This window comes from Knufia obscura (assembly GCF_036327395.1).
Source record: "Knufia obscura strain CCFEE 5817 isolate CBS 148926 chromosome Unknown scaffold_8, whole genome shotgun sequence".
In the NCBI taxonomy this organism is placed as follows: domain Eukaryota; kingdom Fungi; phylum Ascomycota; class Eurotiomycetes; order Chaetothyriales; family Trichomeriaceae; genus Knufia; species Knufia obscura.
The window spans coordinates 724,264-739,202 of NW_027042694.1; the positions used below are offsets into that span (position 1 = coordinate 724,264).

Here is a 14,939-nt window from a genome sequence, read left to right on the forward strand (position 1 = left end):
GTATCTGCTCCGCAAAAGATAACGGAACGCGATACCCGCAAAGCTCTTCCAGGACACTCACTGTTGGCCACGCGTATGGCTCTGCTTGCTATCCGAGTCAGACTTCGCGAACTTGCTTCTGGACCACTGTCATAGTCGCCAGGCCTTGCCGCCGCCAAGAGCTTGGCAGAAATGCACACAAATAATTCCGCGCAAAGTTTGGGGAAGCTTTTCTGGGCGTGATGCTACTATTGCTTCTGCGGAGAGACTTTCCTTCGCAGCTGTGACAATGCTCGGGATCACTCCCGCCGAAAGCTAAAGAAGAAGGTGGATCCGAGCTAGCTTAAGAGTATGCCACCTCATCGTCGACTGATGAGGATCGATAACAATGTAACATCCGAGGAACAGCCTCGATTGATAGAAGCGATTCAAAACCTCCGGCTCATGCATCGCGTCGACAACGGCCTGGGCAGTATTGAGGATGGTTCCGAGAACGACCGCACGTTTGGACCTAATGACTACAGTTCCGGCAGCTTTGCTAGCCCATGATATGGCTATCAGGCTCTGCTCATCCATGCCGCTCGGTATCCTACTTGCAGCATATACGCCGAAGCTCAATTGCCGCGAGCCTCTAAATCACTCATTGCTGGTCGTGCTGTTGAATTCCCTCAAATCGAGGATAGGAGTGCAAGTGTCTCATCGTTTTTAGCCCTCCCAGTCATCACTAACATGTTCGCACCGACTTCCAGTGATTTGAGCTCCATCTCTGCCGTTGGTCAAGCAAGCCTTGCAGTGTACCGTGGGTCATTAGTCTTTAATTGCCAATTGTGAAATTTAGCGTATTTCTCGATATTTCGCCCTACATTTCGCACAGTACGTATTTCTATAAAGTAAATATTCTTTATATAACTTAATTATAATTATTACTATAAACTTATATTATATATAAAACTCTTTAAGCGCTATCTAGCGTAGTAACCGCCGTATTTATCGGTTTCGGCGTTATTAAGATTAAGATCGCGTATCTTAATTCTCTTCTACTCACCTAACACGGTTCCGTATCTATATTCCCTTACTATAAGGAATACTTTTCTATATTAAAACGTTACTTAACCGAGCTTAAGAGCGTTACTAATCTCTATTTAGTATATTTATACTAGCTTAAAGAGTAGTAGTATTAGCTATAACTATAGTAGGTAACTTAAGGTTTATCTTAATCGGCGGAGCTATAGGATATATACCCTCGCCGTATACTATTTCCGCTAGTAAATAAATAAGTAAAGAGTTATCTAAGGGTAACTTAGGTATACTAATAATATCTATAACTTATATATCTAAAGTAAGTACTATATTATAAGGCCGGTATCTCTATATAACTAGTGATAGTATAAGTAGAACCTCTATAGTTCTACTTAAGTAAGCTGAATAGGATATTAGGCTAGTAAGTATTTAATATAAGGTTAAGTTATATATAGGTAGGGTTCTAGTATAACTTAGGTTAACTATAGAATTATAAACTATACTAAAGGAGAGTTGTAATCTATATACTTATTTCTATAGTTCTAAATAGGAAGTCTTAGTTAGTTTAATAGCTAATGTCACGAATAGTACGTGACATAGGATAGGTATATAGATGCGTTGCGTACGCGATTCTTCCGCTTCTTACAAGCGTTGAATCGCTGTCGCCCCTATAGGTAAATAGAGTATTTAGCCACTGATAGTGATAGAGTCGTCCCGAGATCCTGACACTAGCTTATTATAACTATTGATTAACTATATATAATCTAAATCTAGAAATACTATTATAAATCGTCTTACTAGTTTTATATTACTAAATAGTTGTAGTTAACTAAGATCTTAGTATATTTTATATAATACTATATATATATTACGATACCGGGTAGTATAGCCTTAAAAGATAAGGTATTTAAGTATTAACCCTCTTCTATAAGCGTATATAGCGCTAGATTTAATACTACTCTTATAGATTTCGTATATTATATAGAACTATTTATTTACTATATCTTTTATTTTAGCTCTTTTAATAAATCTATTTCTTAAACGAACCCTTTATACTTTATAGTTTATAATTTTAGTTTCTTATTATTATAGATTTTAAGTAATCTTAATATCGGTTGTAACTTAAGTATAGGTAAGTATTAATATATTCTATATAATACCTTAGGTTAACCTTAGTTAATATAAATAAGGAAAGTCTTCTTCTACTTACTAGGTCGTAAGTATTTTATAATAGCTTCGCTTACTAAATTATACGCCTTAACGGTAAAGCGATATAATAAATTAATTATAGATTCTACTACTTAAGATAGTATTAATAATACCTTATCTATATAGTTTAAGTATATACGATATAGTTAGGATTTACCGGAGGCGTCTAAGATTCTATTAGTATATAAATCGAGTACGTAGATTATAGCTATAATAATTATAAACGATTATCTTAGAGTATTGTGGAATAGTTAAAGAAAATTGGTTTATTTACTATATTGGAAAGAACCACGCTAAAAATCGCGTTTGGCAATTGAAGACTAATGACCCGCGGTAGCAGTGTCACCTTCAGTCCGTCCTCGAATATAGCTTTGCCTGCCACTAATTGACCTACAGCCTGTTATGCGAAGTGATGTGAAATACCTCGCTTTGGAATTGACAGGAATGAGACCCATAGCTCAAGAACAGGCGGGCTTGTGATCGCAGCCTAGATCACTACAACGTTATATCGCCAATTAATGAGACCAAGTCTCTGACATCTCGACTGTGGTCACAGCACTCGAGCTGGCTATACGTTCCTACCTCAGTGGCTGAAAGCTAGCAGTGTCCGTACTCAACCACGTGTGATGCCACCCTGAGCCTTCCGAGAACCGGTGGAGAACACTAGGAACACATACTTACGACGAACACACGGTTCTGAGCTACAGCACGTGCGAAGACCGCGTTCCAGTGAGGCCTGCATTCGACACTGCGCTTTCGCCGAACAGCCGGACACAGCTACCATACGAGAAGTAGTAGCCATGGTCAGCACGCCCCGTCGTGCACAAAGTTCAGTTTCGGGTTTACAAAAGCTGTGCAAGGTTGCTTCAGGGCACCCTCAACAGAACCCTACTGCAGAACAGAGCAATGGTTACATGATCTCCAAATCACCGAGATAGACAACAGGTATCGTTTCCAGGCCTCTGCCTCCTCCCCACAGCGACACCTGCAGTCTCCCGCATCAGCAATACTTCCTCTTTTTGGTTTGAGCTGCACTCTCCCTCTCATTTCTTTCCATTATATCTACCAGTCCGTCCTACATCGCCCTTCGGAACCCACTGGTCTCATCAGAATCTCTCCCATAGGCGATATTCACCCCCGTGCTGGTAGCGGTGTAGATGCCGCAAGAAAAGCAGAGATGGTCTTGAGGCAGGAAAGGTCACCCGGAGCTGGACACAAGGCTAGAGCGAGGTGCTTGGTTACTGTAGGGTACCTGCCCAGGCGGTATTGGATAGAGATGGCGCACTCTGTGTTGCTATATGCAGTGGACTTGAAGCTACTCCCTACATATCGAAGACCAGCGTATCGCTCACCGTCCATCGCAATCATGCAGCCCTAGTACTGCATACATGGAAGGGTTTGCTGCGTAATTAATTTCATGATGTCGCGCCTACAACTTAGTGCACGGCGGTAGTCGCAGACCCGTTCGCTGAGGATCAGGTGCACAGGCATCTAGATTTTATCCATTCCCAACACAGCTGTACTCGATCGTTTCATAACATACACGATCGATATTACCCACGCGCTATCTTCATATTTTCCTCGAGTCATCTTTGGCCACCAACGCCAGGCTAAGTCACAAAGCACTTCTAGCTCAGAAAAAACGTTTAAGACCAAGCTTCTAGAAGAACTCCTGTCGCCACGACTGCAGCCGACAAGCTGCTCTCTGAGTAGCTCAGCTCTTCTTTCCTTCAATTCACCTCACCTCCTCTTCTTCCCACCCTTCCCCCTTCCCTTCGCCACCGCCTTCTCACCACCAGGACTCTGCACTACGATCGTATCATCGTTCTCATTATCCTTCCCATCCGCCGCATCTCCATCCCCACCCATCAACCCTTCCAAGTATTTCTCCGTATACTCAAAATACTCATCCAACAACCCACTCTCCAACACTAACTTCCACGTACACCACCCGTAACACACCGCAAACCCAGCACACCCCACGCACGCATTCACCACAACCCACAGATCCGGTTTCGTTTCCGGCGGCTCTGCAAACGCAGCGAGTAAATGCCAGAAACCCATCACGGCGTAGAACCACCAGTGGAAGATCTTGGTTGGAGTGCGTAGTTCATCTGGTGCGAGCGGGCGACCGGGTACATTGGGCAGGTCGGGGTCGTAGTAGCATGATGCTGAGAGGGGTGGTAAGCCCAGTAACCACGCCCAGAGGAGGGAGAGAACCGTGTATGGTGTTCGCAGGCCGTCGCGGCGGAGGAGAGGGAACATGGTGAATACGGCGAGGGCGTTCGCGAAGCCGACCCAAGCACGGTATTCTTTTGAGAGACCCTTCTTGCTGCACAGGAGGAGGGTAAGCGGGAGGAGAGGGAGAAGGATTGATTTCTCGTGGACTTGGAAGCTGAAGAGGAAGAAGCCGAATGCGGAGCTGGCGAAGGCGTAGGGGAGGAGGGATGGTTTCGGGTTGCTGAGTGTGACGGCCATGGAGGGGAGGATGGACATGAATGTGAAGTAGGCGGATAGACGTGGTAGTTGGATGTAGGGTTCTAGATTGTGGAGTTTGTAGAAGGTGTGGAGGGTGCACCAGAAGTTTGCGACTTTGTCTTCGAAGAGGCCGCGGGCGAAGGGGAAGATGCGGTGGATTGTTTGGAAGAGTTGGAGGGTTATGGCGCCGAGGGGGGTGGAGGGGTCGAGGCTTATGCGGCGTTGGGCGAGAAAGGGTGGTGGGGGGCGGTAGGGGAGGTCGAAGGCGCGGTAGAGGTCGTAGAGGGTGCCTGCTGTTAGGGGGGCGAGGACTGCTGCGAAGGCGAGGATGGTGATTATGGCGATTGCGAGGAGGCGGCCGATGCGGAGGCGTGGGGTGAGACAGGAGCCGAGGAGGTAGGCGAAAATTGCGGGTGCGTAGTAGAGGGCCATTTGTTTGAAGCCGAGGGCTAGGACGAAGTAAATGCAGGACCAGAGGGGTCGGTTGGCGTAGATACTTGACAGGCTGGCAATGACGAAGCCGAGCATGACGGTGTTGTATTGAAAGTGGCCGTGGTCGATGAGCATTGTTGCTGGTTGCATGAGGATGGCGACGAGGACTGTGTTTGCTGCTGTTGTGCCGATGCCCTGGCTTCTGCTGTAGTGGCGGATGAAGATGATGAGTGCCGCGACGTAGACGAAGTATTCCGAGATGATCACTGTTGCTCGCATATAGACCTTAAGATCTTGACTCTCGTAGCCCCGTGATGTAAACAGGGCGAACCATTCCGGGTTGATGAGGGTGCCAATCTTTCCACAAATCCAGCTATGATAGGCCGTGAGCGGAGGGTAATCTAGTCCCCAGTATGGCAAATCATAGAAGTACCACATCGACACTGGTGTATGTTGTGTTACCTCCATCCAATGTCTTTGCGCTTCGAAGTCACCATGCATTGGTGGGACACCCTGTCCGGAATAGCCCCATACTCCGACAGTCCATCGGAAAAGCCCAGTAAATATGAGAATCAAAGGTATCGATATCCATTGTGATTTGCCTCTGGCTGGTAACAGAAAGGAGACCAGATTAAATTCTGGGTTGATGGTATCCGAGCCAGGCTCAAGCTTGGCAATGTCTGTCAAGGTGTTGCTTCTGACAAGCTGTCTCTTCTTCTTTCGCGGCTTGTGAGGCGTTGAAGCTTGTGACATGATGTTTGTAAGTGTGTAATGCACTTCTACGGGCGTAGATCGCTTCAGACGCTCATAGTCAGCATTGATCCGGTGGAACGACTCTGAGACGATACGAATTGTAGATTGGAGTGTTGTTCGTGTTGCTTCAGGAGCTTTTGCGCGCGTAAAGCTGAAGCGATGAGCTCGATGGCCGGCAATAACTGCCCTAGACGAAACTCCTACACAGCAGGTCACGCGAGGTGGTTGGAGCTTCGTATCGATAAGGGCCTGAATTTTTGCTCTAGCGCGCGAGTCTGCAAAAGGCTGTCGCAAATTTCTAGTCAAAAAGATATTCGATTCCTGCTCTGCTTCCTGCTCCTCACAACTCATACCAATTCTACAAGCATACTTTGTCTTGTATAAATTGATCTTGTATCTCTATTTGTGGGCTTGTTTGATACCTGAGGGCTTCGGCAGAGGGTCATTGACAGTTTAACAATTCGAGGACTAAGTGCAGGTTTGAGCCATTGCCTGCTACCAGCTAACATTGTGGTGCGCAATTTAAATCTCTGTGACAAGGTAGCAATATTTGATCGACTCTATCATACTTCTTGTGTCAAAGCAAGTCGTGGGCACTGGGGAGATCCAACATCACTGTGGGTGAAGGCAACCAGACTTTTCAACAAGAGTCTTCGGTGGGTACAACAGCTCCCTAGGAATTCAATTCAGTAAGTCATACATCATGTACGGCTTTTCGTCTGCTAATCCTCTTCAGCAATGTCTAAAACAAAGTCGTCCACTAAGGCTGCAAAGCCAACCAAGGATGTCTTGACCAAAGTTAAGGACGCTGGTATCAAAGGCACCAAAGATACCAAGTCTAAGAACAAGGAAGTTGCCAAGAAGGTAGCTGAGAAAGAAGAAAAGAAGGGCAAGAAGTCCAAGAAGGTGAAGGAGCCCACTCCAGAGCCTAGCAGTGAAGAGGAGGATGAGAGCTCCGAGAGCAGCTCATCCGAGTCCGAGTCTGAGGTCGAGACCAAGAAGCCAGTTGCTAACGGCAAGACCAAGAAGACCGCAGCCAAGGACGAATCCAGCGACTCCTCCGAAGCTGAATCTTCTGACGAGTCCGAGTCCTCTGAAGATGAGGCGCCTGCACCAAAGAAGGCTGCCGACAAGAAGGTTGCCGACAAGAAGTCGAATGGTGTGAAGGTTGCAGCCAAGAAGGAGGAGAGCAGCGACGAATCCGAGTCTGACTCTTCTTCCGACGAAGCTACCACCGCTCCTGCCGCCGGTGTCCTCGGCAAGGCTCCAGCTGTGGACGATGCCTCTGACTCTTCCGACGAGAGCGAAAGCAGTGACGACGAAGCGGAGGTCAAACCAAAGGCCAATGGTGCCAAGAAGGCTGAGAGCTCTGATGATGACAGCTCTGACGAGAGCAGTGAGGAAGAAGAAGAGGAGAAGCCAGCTACGAAGGCAAATAAGCGGAAGGCGGAAGAAGAGCCAGAGCGTGCCGTCAAGAAGGCCAAAGCTGAAGCTGAAGGCACAGACTCCGCAGGCAGCAAGAACTTGTTCGTTGGCAACCTGTCATGGAATGTGGACGAGGACATGCTACGAGAGACATTCGGTGAGCATGGTGAGCTTACTGGCGTTCGTGTCATGTACGACCGAGCGACCCAGCGAGCCAAGGGGTTCGGCTACGTCGAGTTTGCCAACGCTTCCGATGCCGCTGCAGCATACAAGGCCAAGAAGGGATTCGAGCTTGACGGCCGAGAGATGAACGTTGACTGGGCTAGTGTCAAGCCTGACAACCCAAACAAGATGCAAGACAGAAGACAGACATATGGCGATCAACTCAGTGAGCCATCCGATACCCTCTTCGTTGGCAACCTCTCGTTCGACGTTGGGCAGGAGCAAGTCAGCGAGGCGTTTGCACCATACGGCACCATTATGAGTGTCCGACTACCAACCGACCAGCAGACTGGAAGTCCAAAGGGCTTCGGTTACGTTACATTCAGCAGCATCGAAGAGACCAAGGCTGCGCTCGAGGCTATGCAGGGTGGTTACGTTGGCAGCCGCCCTATCCGACTTGATTACTCTCAACCGAGACCTGAACGACAAGATGGTGGCTTCGGTGGTGGTCGAGGTGGCGGCCGAGGCGGTTTCGGTGGGCGTGGTCGTGGTGGTGATCGAGGCCGAGGTGGTTTCGGCGGACGTGGTCGTGGTGGTGACAGAGGACGAGGTGGCCGTGGTTCTTTCGGTGGCCGCGGCGGTAGCACTAACCGTGGCGGTTTCGGTGATTTTCAAGGGCAGAAGAAGTCGTTCGACTAACTGCTCTTTGAATCTGGATACACGACACATGATACCCAACGGCGCGACTCAATCGACGACGAGTTCACCAAATGTTGAATATTGACACGACGAACGACATGCGACTAGTACGATATCGAACCATCCATCACAGCAATCACGAGTCACCTGCGAGGTGAACAATCTCATCATTGTCTATGACCGCTTTGTAAGTATAGAGGGCTACTGAGGCATATGGTGGGACCTGGGGGCGTTAATGAACATTACCATGAAAAGTTGAACAAATGCAATCCATTGAATACCACAACCGAGCTTCCTGAACTGTCACCGGGTAATATGCATACTGCTAGCTTTCCCACCTACTTCCTCGTTGCGAGTGATATGATCGATCGGAGCGTGTGATTGGGTCATCTGGAATGCAGATCACAACCATTTGCCATGTTTGACCGCCCTGCATGCTAAACAACCTTGCTGGCCCTTGGCACCTGACCAACTCAGGCCTGCTATCATTCATCCTGCTCACCATTCATTTCTTTGTCTTCTGATCTTACAGGTGTCACACATTCAACAAACGATTTTGAAGACTCGATTATTGCCTGGTCGGCATTAGTGCCCATCCCACCAGTAGCCGAAGTCGAACGGGACGATCATCGCACTCCACCGAGTGTACCCCGCTGTGGTATCATAAGTTCAATTGACAGCGGTGAGACCACCCTCCGAAGCACGAAAGTCGCATACTACATCATCAGCCCAGTCCGCAGCACATCCGTAAGGGAAGGCACGACGGACAAGGCACGCAATCGTGTCCTCGAATCTGTATACGACTTTCAGATTCGGTCTTGGAAGTAATTGCTTAATCGGCTGATAAGCAGTCTGCGCGAGCAGCTGCGCCATGCGACCAACTACTCTTGAGCCATTTGGCTCTGAAAGACGTGATAGGCAACAAACATGGTCACGGGGTCAAATGAACACACAAGCACAATCTCATCAAAGTACAAGGAGATCTCGTTTTGAAGGTAAGCCTCCTAGGGATTTGCCAGCAACATGCGCTCACCCAAGGCAGATTCATGGATCGATATCTCCTCACGGCCTTCATCGTCTTCCCTCGCCTCGCAGAATGATCGGGTCGAAATCATCACAACAGGACTGCAGATTCGTAGAGATGACGCGAGACGGCCGAGGCAACTACGGCTCAGTAGCCTCCAAGCACAGCCCCGGTCGACGAGCGCAGCGGGAAGCAGTCAAGATGAATACGAAGAGAGCGAATCAGAAAGCGATAGAGTGTTGAGCAGCTCTAATGAAGATGTTTCCAACACTTCGAACCCCGACGAAGAGGAAGACGATACACAGACAGCACTGGGCATGCTTAGGAACGACCACAATGTCTTCACACCACAACCCAATATCTTCTCACACCCGCCGTCAGCACGAGCTGTATCGAGCTCGATGCCCGCAGACTCATACTTTCCACCTCAACAGCAAGCTCCACCAATATCGACCCACCGCATTCCATCCAACCGAGTCCCGACGATACAGAGGCCGTCACACCAAAGAGCAGCATCGAATATAACACCCGACCACGATGCAGCCCTCCGAGCCTCCTTAACCACCCTCCTATCATGCGCCAACGCCGTCCGAAAAGAGCGAGAGCCAGAACCCACCCAGGCGATCCGTAGATCAAATCAGCCAACGGCGCTGCGTCTCGTCCCAGAATCAGAACTTAACGCTCAAGACCGACACCCTCCTCCTCACTCGCCGAAGATTGCATCGAAACGCAAATCCCGCGAATCAAGCAAAGAGCGGCAAGCGAAGAAGTTCAGAGCTATCTCAAAGCACCCTCATCCTACGCCGGAAGAGATGCTCGTGAGCCCAACGATGATGACGTGGTTCATCTCAGCTGGTGTAGTGATTGTGTTCTCAACAATCAGCTTCGCGGCAGGCTACGCGTGGGGCAAAGAAGTTGGGCGGATTGAAGGTCAAATGAGTCTTGATGGTGCAAGTTGTGGTCGGGAGGCCATTCGGGGCTCGAGGACAGGGTTGAGTAAGTTGAGGTTGAGTGCTGTTAGTGCTTAGGAGGCGCTGTGATAGCATAAGTTGGAATGGTTAGCATGAATATATGAGGTATGGGAAACGACAAGAGCTGGAACAGCATTATGATACACGAAGCGTTTGATTTATGGCGTTGGTTATGAGATGATGTCTGGAAGATGATCAGGGGCATGATAGAGTTGATACCATGGTGCTACATTTGCATATTTCCTTGTTTGTCCAGGGGAGCATGTGGGTGTGATGGAGAGCATAATCTAAGAATTATTCGGCGGGTATGCGACGGATGATGGACATGGAGCTCTTTCTCGAGATCTCCGCGAGAACTGCACGTGAACTACGATTCAGATAAGGTCACTGCCAGGCCGTCGACCTCAGCTTTAGAGAGGAGTTGCTCAGGATTATGATCGGCCTAGAATAAATTTTATCTTCTCGAAGTAACACTAGCATGAATCTAACAATTTGCTCACTCGGGTTACCCCGGATGTTTCCATCGCTGTGTCTAGCCACTCATTCATACCTAAGGTATGCTATATTGAAAGCGACTACTAGGAGCGGCGCGCTCATCTCTACCTAGTACTCTATGTCGTGAATTCTCCACCGCTGTTGCCTCCCCCTCCCTGTACCTAGCAGTAGCCCCGTTGAACAGGTAGTATCTTGCTCTCCCTACTGGACCGGGAGCACACGGTACAGCTTGTGCGATTGATTACTGCAATCTGCGATCCAATCCAACTCAGTTCGTTTAGAATCAGTCACATCACCATGTCGGTGCGGACTACGCTGTATCGTTTTGTGAATCCTGAATGTGATGGCGTAGGTAACGGAGACGGATTAGTGTACCTGTGTTTGCTGTGTTGTGGATGTACTGTAGCGAGTTGGACTGAATCTGTCGTTTGTGTTGGTAGATACATGTACTTCTGCTTCTAAGCCCTGTGCTCTCAGTGTTAGGAACATGAGTAAGGAAAGGTAAGCTCGATTGTTGGGCGTGATTGTGGTTGACGTGGTTGTGGTGCGTTTGTTGATTTTCGAGAGGGTAGATGAGCGAGTAGGTTTCTCATGGCATAAAGAGAACTAAGCCTGGCGCTGTGGTCTTTATACTGGCAAGCCGAAGGTTACCTGTCCTGGTAAGGAAGCGTTACTGGAATCTGGGTCATTCTGGGCTTATTAGCACTGCTGTAAGTCAGTTGTGTGGCTGTTCACGTTGTGCAGAGGTGTGCGCTGGTCCTTGTCGTGAGGGGTGTGTTGGATGTGAAGCAACCGGAGAGTCGTGTCTGTTATGAGAGGACTTGGGCTCCGGTGGCGAGAGTACCGTGAATCAGAAGGCATCAGATACAGACGCAAAGTTCTGGTCTGTGAAGGTCTTGAAACTTGTTTTGTACATTGATCTGTCTCCTCTGCTCTTTTAAGCAGACGGAGCGTCCTTAAAGCCGCATGGCGTGCGATGGATTGTCATTTCAGGCCGTTCGAGGCAGTCTCGCATTCCTTCCTGCCCACAAATATAAGAAGCCTGCCATGCCTTGTAGCATGGTAGCATAGTCTGACATGTACATCCACAAGTCTTCTCAGCTCTTTCCGACCCAGTAAACTCGTGGTATCTTACATACTCCTCAAGAAATTCGCCTCCCGAATCCCCTTCCTCCTCGCATTCCGCATACTACTAGTCAACTCCCTCCTCCTCTCCGCATACTCCATCGCACCTTCGTGCCTCCCCAAATCCACTAAATCCTTACTCTGCTCATGCAACGGAATCGGCTTCTCCATACTCGCCGCCAACTTCGCCTGCTTCCGCTCGTGTTTCGCCCGCATCTTCTTCGTCATGGTGCTTGTATCGATACCGCCGGCAACTGTGGTGGGAACGCTAGGATCTGCGACGAGACTCCAGAGCCAGGGTGGGTACTCTGTGTCTTCGAGGGCGAGGAGTGGTTTGGGTGGTTGTTTGACGTAGGTGAGCATATTTAGGGGTGTGCCGCCGGGGACACTGCTGGTGAGCTTTTTTGGGGCGGAGGGTGTGGGGGTGGGTGAGCTGGGGGCGATGGGGGGTGTCGAGGCTGTTGTGGATGGGAAGAAGGGTTCGGAGAAGGGTTGGGTTGCGCCCGGGGTTGAGGAGGAGATTGCGGCTGGGGCGGGACCGTTGGCTGCGGGAGTTGTGGATGAGGGCGGTGTTGATGGGGCGGCGTTTTTGGTTGCGGGGACTGTTGCGACTGTTCGGTGGGAGATGAGGGATGGTTGTGAGGTGGTGGTTGAGGTGGATTGAAGACTGGAAACGCGTGATAGGAGCGTGCGGCGGCAGCTGCGGCAGATCATGATGAGAGATTGAGCTGGCCTCGAGGCCGGCGAGCAGATGGTATGCTGGTTGCTTATGGCTGGCGATATTGCTTGATCGGCTCTGTTGTTGCTTCAATCGCAGCTTCGACTCGAAGATAGAGACAGAAAAGTTCGAGGCAACTTTGCCGAGGCCGAGCAAGGTGCAATCGCACTTGCTTCAGGCTGCTCCTAAAAGCCATCCGCATCCTCTGCTTGGAATTGACTTTAACCCGAAGTCTCGCGAGAATTTCATATTGAACGTCAGCTTTTTGGTACCAATGTTGGATTCGCAACGATGTTGTTGGTGAGACAGGCATTAATTATTATTGTATGGGGTATCGCTATGCGTAAAGCTAAGACACGCTCGCTGCGTTTGGTGTCCCTCAAATCATATTTTCTTCATGTCTGGCTCACTGTCCTCGTGTCTCATGCGACACCATCCGCACCATCCTCATGCCTTCATCCCACTCTCCGGACGACCTCGAGTATACATCTTCAATCGACCGTTCTTCTTGCAACCTGTTTCGGCGACCTCTGTACTACAGCATGAGGCCGATCACAAGCGTAGCCAGAACGCTTATGGAAGCCATGGACATAACGCTAGATCCCAGTACAGCCGCCTTATTTTCACCACTTCCTCCCCCATTACTCGTCTGATCCTGGGCAGTGTTCGCTATCGTTATCGGCAACGCAGCACAGCCAGGTCTTGTCTCTGCGACCACTTCCTGACCCGTGCTCAATCCATATTGGGTAACAATTTGGCAACCATCGCCATTGCAGCTTTGACTTAATGAAGCACTTGGGACAAATGGCTTGATGCCGCGATTTGTTGAATTTCTCAGGCCAGTTCCGTTCCCTGCAACAGCTTCAACCATGCCAAATTCCTGGTAGCCTTGAGCAGTGAAGTTCGTCTCGAAGCCATCCTTTGGCACCTCATTGAGCAGCGCCCAATCGCTGTCACATGCACCACGACCATAAATACGCCACGTAGCAACCTCCGTCGCACCGTTCCAGCTCATGTAGTATGTAGTGTCGTCATTTGTACTTAAGGCATAGGTATAAAGTGCTGGGTTTTCCTTTGGAGTTAAGGGAAGGTCGAACTTATATGCCCGGTAATTCATCTGGCCGTTGAACGCAACACCTGCTCGGTACAAAATACTTCCATCAGGAGCATGTTCCGTTATAGCTGGCTGACTTCCCCAGCCAACAAAGGTATTCGAGTTTGCCCAGTCATCCTTGTTAAGGATTTGGAGATTGCCTTGACTGGCCGAAATTGCTTGGTCTTCCGGTGCCGGATATGAATGAAGCAGCTCGACGGTTGGTGGAGTGGCGTCGTGGTTCAGCTTGATGATGTAGCCTGCAGAGTGGTCGGCAGACTGGTTGAAGCCATTGGAGGCATTGTCGAAGAAAGAGATGATATCGGTGCTAGCATTTTGTGAAAGCCATCTAGCATCGTGCTGGTAAGACCAGTTGAGACCATTGGGAATCTCGAAGTCGGACAGCTTGCCACCACATCTCCAGATGATGTCGCCAGTCTGACCATTGATCTTGTATAGAGTGCTGACGTGCCTAGCGGAAATAAGATAATCACCATCGCCGTTCTTGTCAACAGAGTTCATGTGAAAGTAGTCCCAAGGAGATGCTGCGTTGAACCCGGTACCTGCAACTTCAGACTGATTAGGACTGACATATCCTTCCGATAGTGCAACATGCTCCATAGCGCTCCATTCGAAGTTCAACTCTCCAGTGGTCATGTTGACATCCTGGAAGATGCTGTCTTGAATCCAGCCTTCACCGTTAGTGATGTTGAAAGCCGACAGGTCGTATCTCTCCGGACGGTATAACGTAGTAAGCGCGCTGTCGCCGACGATGTGGAACTCATGCTGGTCGAGCGAACCCCGACTGTTCAAGGCAGTGACGGTCTTGACAGTTTGCAGACTCGTGTCCATGATTATAGCTTGACCTCGAGCGTAGCCACGATATTGAAATCCTTGGAAGAAGCATAAATGATCGGTGCCATTGTATTGGCATACTTTGAAATCGTGGACATTGCTACCACCAGTGACGCCCCAGCCATACCATATCAGATCGCCGTTCTGCTCGTAGATGGCAGCGCTGGTTTGATAGGCCTGGTAAGGTGCCATGAAGATGTATCCAGGAGCAACTCCATCCTGTGTTGTGTTGACGAATAAGCGTGGAGGAAAGATATCCGGTCGGGATTTGAACTGCAGCAAGTTTTCGTCTGTTGTTGGATCTTCTGATATGGTTTGCGCTGCAACTGCGATGGTCAGGCTTAGCCAAAGGCCTGCCTTGACTATTATTGACGACAGCATTGATGTTGGTGGCTACGAAATGCAGGCTGTCGTGGCCGAAGCAAGAGCAAGTCGCGACAAGAAAAGGTAGTCCTTATGAGGCTGATTCTTTTGCGAATGCAGGAACTATGCCCAGCTTTC

At 49.1% G+C, this 14,939-nt stretch overlaps 5 protein-coding genes across 5 annotated transcripts; 2 read left to right on the forward strand and 3 right to left on the reverse strand.

The window, feature by feature from the left end:
- Positions 1–3,948: 3,948 nt before the first annotated feature.
- ALG6 (Glucosyltransferase-like protein) lies at positions 3,949–5,871 on the reverse strand (the record flags this gene model as incomplete). Its single annotated transcript, XM_064875509.1, has 1 exon — positions 3,949–5,871. The coding sequence occupies one exon, from the start codon at positions 5,869–5,871 to the stop codon at positions 3,949–3,951; it is 1,923 nt and encodes a 640-aa protein (XP_064728774.1).
- A 738-nt stretch (positions 5,872–6,609) lies between these two features.
- NSR1 (nuclear localization sequence binding protein) lies at positions 6,610–8,157 on the forward strand (the record flags this gene model as incomplete). The annotated part of the gene is made up of 1 exon (XM_064875510.1): positions 6,610–8,157. One exon carries the CDS (start codon positions 6,610–6,612, stop codon positions 8,155–8,157), a length of 1,548 nt encoding a protein of 515 aa, XP_064728775.1.
- Positions 8,158–9,180: 1,023 nt separating this feature from the next.
- Positions 9,181–10,209, forward strand: PMZ80_007103 (uncharacterized protein; the record flags this gene model as incomplete). The annotated part of the gene is made up of 1 exon (XM_064875511.1): positions 9,181–10,209. One exon carries the CDS (start codon positions 9,181–9,183, stop codon positions 10,207–10,209), a length of 1,029 nt encoding a protein of 342 aa, XP_064728776.1.
- A 1,569-nt stretch (positions 10,210–11,778) lies between these two features.
- PMZ80_007104 (uncharacterized protein) lies at positions 11,779–12,486 on the reverse strand (the record flags this gene model as incomplete). The annotated part of the gene is made up of 1 exon (XM_064875512.1): positions 11,779–12,486. One exon carries the CDS (start codon positions 12,484–12,486, stop codon positions 11,779–11,781), a length of 708 nt encoding a protein of 235 aa, XP_064728777.1.
- Positions 12,487–13,025: 539 nt separating this feature from the next.
- Positions 13,026–14,819, reverse strand: PMZ80_007105 (uncharacterized protein; the record flags this gene model as incomplete). The annotated part of the gene is made up of 1 exon (XM_064875513.1): positions 13,026–14,819. One exon carries the CDS (start codon positions 14,817–14,819, stop codon positions 13,026–13,028), a length of 1,794 nt encoding a protein of 597 aa, XP_064728778.1.
- Positions 14,820–14,939: the final 120 nt, after the last annotated feature.